Source organism: Arabidopsis lyrata, assembly GCF_000004255.2.
Source record: "Arabidopsis lyrata subsp. lyrata unplaced genomic scaffold ARALYscaffold_3, whole genome shotgun sequence".
Taxonomy (NCBI): domain Eukaryota; kingdom Viridiplantae; phylum Streptophyta; class Magnoliopsida; order Brassicales; family Brassicaceae; genus Arabidopsis; species Arabidopsis lyrata.
Genome location: NW_003302553.1, coordinates 18,606,015 through 18,612,555, shown reverse-complemented (window position 1 = coordinate 18,612,555; position 6,541 = coordinate 18,606,015). Strand labels below are relative to the sequence as shown.

The window sequence follows — 6,541 nt, the reverse complement described above, 5'->3', positions numbered from 1 at the left end:
ATTAACCACAAATCCGTGTTTTCTGTACCGCGATTGCGATTTACCCGACTAAACACCTATTATCCGTTAAGAAAACGACGTCGTTTTCCACTTGATAAACTCAACAAAACCCAAGCAAAAAACGACGTCGTTTTCATTCTTCTTCTTCTACAAAATCGATTTGGGCGTTTAGGGTTCTACATTCCACTTCAGAGCTTCTGAAATTTTAAGAAAGTGAGCACCATGAGCTACTACTCATCTGCTTCCAGTTCAGGTTTTCGTGCCTCTCCTCCTGGTGTCCCTTCCAAATGCTGGTGTGGAGAAGAGATCACCACTTTCACATCGAAAACAAAGGAAAATCCATACCGGAGATTCTACCGGTGCGCGATAGCAATGAAGGTACACATTTCGGTTATTTGAAATTGTTAATTGATCAAAAAGAGTAAATGGGTTAGAAATTCTGTTCAAATGGGTTGATTAAGCTCTATTGGACGAAATTAACATGGTAAATGAGAAGTGTAAGAGATTTGCAGAGAATCCTAATGCTCTGAGAGTGAACGTGATGGCTAATATGGAGCTCCATAACAAAAACATTAAGCAGATGGAGGAAGAGCTGATTAAGAAGATGGAAGGTGAACTCTTGACCATGAAGGAGAATGTGGAGGAGCTAGGACATGTTATGGCTAAGTCAGCTTTGAAGATTGTAGGGATTGCTGCTGTAATTGTTACCTCAATTGTATGGCTTTGGGGAAGAGTGTAGGTGTTGAGGTTTTAGAGTAAATCTATTGTCAGTTTGTGTTTTGTTTTGTAATGTGAATCTATTTGTGTCTTTGTTTTGTAATTGTTTTGTCTTTGTTTTGTAATGTGAACCTGTTTTGTCTTTGTAGTGAATCTGTTTTGTCTTTGTTTGTAGTGAATCTGTTTTGTCTTTGTTTTGTAATGTGAATCTGTTTGGTAAGGAAAATGACAAATTGAAACATAAGAATAGGTATGATAAGAGACTCCTAAAGATTACATAAGAATCAGTTAGTCATCATCCAAAACAATAACATCCTAAAGAGCATCAACTTCCGAAAGAGGCAACATCCAAAATAGACAAAAGAGGATGAAGATTGTTCCAAAGACAACATCCATAAAATCTAAACCAATCAACAACTATAACTACTCCCACGGCTCCCATTGATCCCATTGACTGCTTCTCTGTGTGAGTGTGATTGTATCGGGTCCCTGAGTTGTTTCTTGATGCTCTATTGTAGGCTGAGAGGTAGATGTCCCTTTACTCTTCTTGGTCTTCTTAGTATTCTTCTTCTCCTTTGGTGGTTGAGACGATCCAGTAGCCTAAAACAGAAACAAAATGCAACATGATACCAAAAATGTCTGACCAAAAACAAGCCTAAAACAGAAACAAACCTCATCATCTTGATTCTTCTTCTTCCTACTCTTCTTCTCCTTAGGGAACTTCTTACATCCAGCTGCATTGTGACCTGCTTCACCACAAGATCTGCAATGCATTGTTGTTCCTTTCCTTCCTAGTTTTAGTTTCTCTGGTTCACCCTTCTTCTTTTTCTTCTTTGGTGACTCATTTGGACCCTTGATCCGATTGTAATTCATTTTCTCACCTTTCTTTCTCCCAGGTGGAACAGGATCTTCAAGAGGTGCAGTTATTAACCTTAAACCTGTAGGCCAATACATTTGCCATCTAACTGGCTCAGGCCCCCTCTCATATTGTTCTTGCCAAGTGTGAGTGTTAAACATTGGAACCACATAATCTTCAACATCCTTACCCACATCATTGATTGCTGCATAGGCGTGTTCACATGGAATCCCTGTGACTTGCCATTTGCAGCATGAGCAGTCCCACTCCTCAGTGGTCAAGTTCACAGCATTAGAGCTCCCATCTTTCCAAACCTCAAATTTTCCATGTGTTCCTTTCGTCACTTTACATTGCACAGCAATTTCCCACTCTTCTTCCAGAATGTCTGAGACATACTCAGATATCTTCTTCTTCCATCTGCTAATCTTCTCTTTTCTCTTACTTATACGTGCCATTGCTTGTCTCCTAATTGTTTCCATCATAGGAACCAATGCTTTGGCCCTAGCCTTGACAACTGTGGCATTGAAAGACTCTGTTGCATTGTTGTCCACATCCTCACAATAGCTGTCTAGTCTAAACCAAGCTCTACACCAATTCTTTGGTTCTTCCTTCATAACATCCTCATACAAGGACATGCTGTAAGCTCTCATCTCATTGAGATTAGCTTTGTATTGTGAATCACTGTAACTCCATGCTAAATTCTAGACAAGCTTCTTCAGCAAATCCAATGATCCATGTCCCTTCTTTAGGTTCTCCACTATATGCTTCACACAAGGTCTGTGTTCAGCATTTGGCAATGCACTCTTGACAGCACTAATAATTCCCTGCCAAAAACACACACATTAGCACCTATAAAGCACTATCATCTACACATAATAAAACAATGACACATAAGAGAATACATACCTTGCAACGATCTGATATGACCACATAGCCACTGCCATCCTTTAGGTTCAAGTCATGCTTGAGCTGATTCAAAAACCAGAGCCAATTGTCTGCATTCTCAGACTGAACAGTTGCCCAAGCCACTGGATAAATTTGGTTGTTAGCATCATGAGTAATAGCAGTGAACAGACATCCTTTAACCGCATGCTTCAAAAATGTTCCATCTATCCCAATGAGTGGCCTACAGTAGTAGAATGCATTCTTCATTGCTCCAAGACATGCATATATCCGGTTAAAGACATCATTCCTTTTGGCATCAGGAATGGTATCAACAATTGCAGTTGATCCTGGGTTTGAAGTCATGATTTCTGCCACATATCCTCGGAGGAGAGCAAACTGTTGAGCATATTCTTCTTTCAGCCACTTCAGAGCTAGTAGTCTTCCATCTTGCACTTGTCCTATAGTACTAACCAGCTTCCATTGCTCCTTGATATGCCTCTGAATGTCAAGAGGCATGAAATTAGGCTGCAACCTTAGTTTATCCATAAAAAATCTCCCAATCACTCTCCTTTTCAGCAGCTTGCATTTTCCATTAGAAGTACACACATGATCCAAGCATTTGGTCTTCACAACCCACAACTGCCTTTCATTATCATATGAGGCATAGACATACCATTCACACTCCTTTCTATGTGCATACCTTGTTGGGGTCGGATTTCACCCGCGTTAAGTCCGAGCTAAGACATAACACCTCGGGACGTATCACCGAACTGGCTCGGGGAACACTGCCAAAACAGCTCAGGATCAATCACTGAACTGGCTCGGAGAATACCGATTGATACGGCTCGGGTCATCCTATACCGGCTCGGGGACGTTCGCCGTGACAGCTTGGGAACCGTTGTGTCACCATGCCCGAGCTGAGCTTTCCTTTCACCCCGAGCCGACTTCGCAGAATTGTCCGAGGCAAAAGGACTACGCCATCATATCCGAGCTGGGCTCTCCCTTCGTCCGAGCCGACTTCACAAGTCGCCCTAGCCGCTTCTCTTCAAGTACCCGAGCTCAGTCGACGAGAGTATCCGAGCCGAAATCATCAAGACACCCGAGGCAAGTACTTAGTAAATATTTGCCTTCAGAATTATCATTTCTAAGCAAGACATCATTTCCGATATACCCGGAAATGATAACAGAGAATCTAGAAGGATCGACTCAAATCAGGAAATCTTCCAAAGACTCCGAAGAATAAGGAAATTATCCTAATCCGCGATATTCTAGCCGACTTCAAGATAAATGGAAATCTTCTGAGAATATCGCTGGAGAGGCGGCTTATCATCCCTATATAAAGAGACTCAAGGCTCTCACTTTGAGGGGGGATCGCTATAGAATTTACACTACACAAAGCTCTTAAAGCGCAAACACTTTTTTCTTTTACGACCAAACTCTTGTACGATCAAAGCATTTTTTTCATAATAATATCAAGAACACCATATTTGGTTACAATTGTTTCTGTTGTTCTTTGAGAATTCTAGCAAATCGTATCCCTAAATTAAAACCCTAGACAAATCTTGATTGTGTTAGTTTCGACTTCCACAGTTTGGCGCTGTCTGTGGGGAGCTACTTTAGAATTCTCTTACCCTAATAACGCAGGACTCAAATACCAGAGAGGATGGTGAACGAAGACGATCGTCAGATACCGCCAGCCGGGGGAGGAAACCCCAACGCTCCGAACCTTCAAAATCTCCAAGCCGATCCGACAATCTCAGCGACCCTAGCCGAACTGAAGGATATGATGGTTAAATTCCAGAAGAAAGCTGACGATCAAGAGAAAGCTAGCAAAACCTTGGCGCAGCAAATTGACGAAATCGCATCCCGTGGGCAACAAAAAACCACGCGTTTCCAGACTCGACCGCTACGAGCCCGGAGGGACTTGCCTGGCATCAACCCAACAAGGCTCACGTTCGCGACGCCAACCGACAACACCAGAGTCGCAACCCGAACCGATCCTGCCCGACGCGAGAATCAAGATGATCCCACCGACCCAAACGCAGTGGACCTAACAGACGAGCTGGATAATCCGCAAGGCGAGCGTACCCGAGCCGGAGCTAACTCTGCCGAGCGAACCGATCTCACAGATGACGAAGAAACTGAGAAAAACATAAGATGGGCCGAGGAGTCCGAAAGAGAACGCGAGCTCGGCGAGATCCGGGCCTCCCTAGCCAAGGCGGAAGCCGATATGAAGTTCGTCAAAACCCAGATACATAGCGTTTCGTCCTCTGCACCTAACATCGACCGAATCCTGGAAGAATCTCGGAATACGCCTTTCACCAAAAGAATTTCCGAAACGACGATGTCCAAGTTCAAAATCGACTCTTACAAAGGATCAACCGACCCGAAGGGCCATATTAAATCATTCATGATATCCGTGGCCCAAGCCAGGTTCAAGCCCAAAGAGAAGGATGCTGGTCTGTGCTTACTGTTCGTGGAACACCTCAAGGGACCCGCGTTGGATTGGTTCTCAAGATTAGAACGAAACTCGATTGATAGTTTCGACGAGCTGTCAACACTGTTCCTCAAGCAATACTGCGTGCTCATCGACCCCGGAACTTCTGACGCGGATCTGTGGTCTCTGTCTCAACAGCCCACCGAGCCGCTAAGAGATTTCCTCACAACTTTCAAATCAACGCTAGCCAAGGTCGAAGGAATCACAGATGTAGCCGCCCTTTCGGCTTTAAAGAAAGCTCTTTGGTACAAGTCGGAATTCAGAAAAGAGCTGAACCTATCTAAACCTACGACGATTCGCGATGCGCTGCATCGAGCCTCGGATTTCGTTGCCCATGATGAAGAGATGGCACTGCTAGCAAAGAGGCACGAGCCAACGAAGCAAGCACCTCGAGCCGAGAAGACTCAAGCAGCACCACCGGTCCAGAAAAAGGCGAACCAGAGCAAAACATATACATATCATGAAGGACGCAATTTTTTGGGAGCCCACAACTACCAGATTGATGCACCCCGAGGACGAGGTCGCGGTAGAGGCCGCGGACGTGGCCGAGGAAGAGAGACTTTCACTTGGACGAGAGATCAACCACCAAGCAATGATCAAGAGTACTGCGAACACCATAAAATCTTCGGGCACCACACCTCGCGATGCCGGAGTCTAAGGGCTAAATTGGCGTCAAAATTCTTGGCAGGAGAGCTCGGGATGAACGTCACACTGAAGGACCTAGAGCCAGAGCCAGTTCAACCCGAGCAGACTGACACAGAAAGGGATCCCGAGCCAAGGAACCAAGAGTCTCAAAAGAGAACCCGAGGAGCGCAAGATGAAGACCGAGACAGTACACGGCAAAAAGTCCTCACCATAATGGGTGGATCGCCGTACTGTCCTGACACCGTAGCGGCAATTAAAGCTTATCAACGCCAAGCCGAGGCGCCTAGCAACTGGACAAGACCCTTCGATCGACCTAACGACGTGGTCACATTCGAGGAAAGCGAGACAAACGGGCTCGACATGCCTCATAACGATCCACTCGTCATCACATTAGCGATAGGAGACCATGACATTTACCGAGTATTAATCGACACCGGCAGCACCATCGACGTGATCTTTCGCGAAACGCTCCGACAAATAAACATCGATATGTCACAGGTAACTCCGACCCCGAGGCCAGTCCTCGGTTTTTCAGGAGAAACTTTGATGACGCTTGGAACTATCCAATTACCGGTCCGAGCCGGCGGGGTGACAAAGATAGTCAACTTCTCGGTCACCGATCAACCTACCATCTACAACGTCATAATGGGGACGCCGTGGCTAAAACTAATGCGAGCTGTCGCTTCATCGTATCATCTCTGTGTCAAATTCCCGACCCCCAATGGCGTAAAAACTATCTGGGGCAGTCAGAAAAATTTACGGATGTGTTTTAAGGCAGCACACAAACTCCGAAACCCTGTCACCGAAGCAAAGGCCGAAGCTGACCACAAGAAATCGAAACTTGGCCGGAGCGAAGAGAAGGCAGCATCTAAACACTTATAGCAATTACAGATCGAGGAGGCACGCGAGGAGAAGAAGCCTACCTCGGATCCAGTAATCTC

General features: G+C 45.1%; 2 protein-coding genes across 2 annotated transcripts; one reads left to right on the top strand and one right to left on the bottom strand.

The window, feature by feature from the left end:
- Positions 1-481: 481 nt before the first annotated feature.
- On the top strand, positions 482-795 carry LOC110229643 (uncharacterized protein At4g04775-like). The gene has a single exon (XM_021030251.1). It carries the CDS (start codon positions 482-484, stop codon positions 737-739), a length of 258 nt encoding a protein of 85 aa, XP_020885910.1. The 3' UTR covers positions 740-795.
- A 478-nt stretch (positions 796-1,273) lies between these two features.
- LOC110230128 lies at positions 1,274-2,223 on the bottom strand. The gene is made up of 2 exons (XM_021032123.1): positions 1,446-2,223; positions 1,274-1,317 (listed from the first exon to the last, which is right to left on the bottom strand). The coding sequence occupies exons 1-2, from the start codon at positions 2,221-2,223 to the stop codon at positions 1,274-1,276; spliced, it is 822 nt and encodes a 273-aa protein (XP_020887782.1).
- Positions 2,224-6,541: the final 4,318 nt, after the last annotated feature.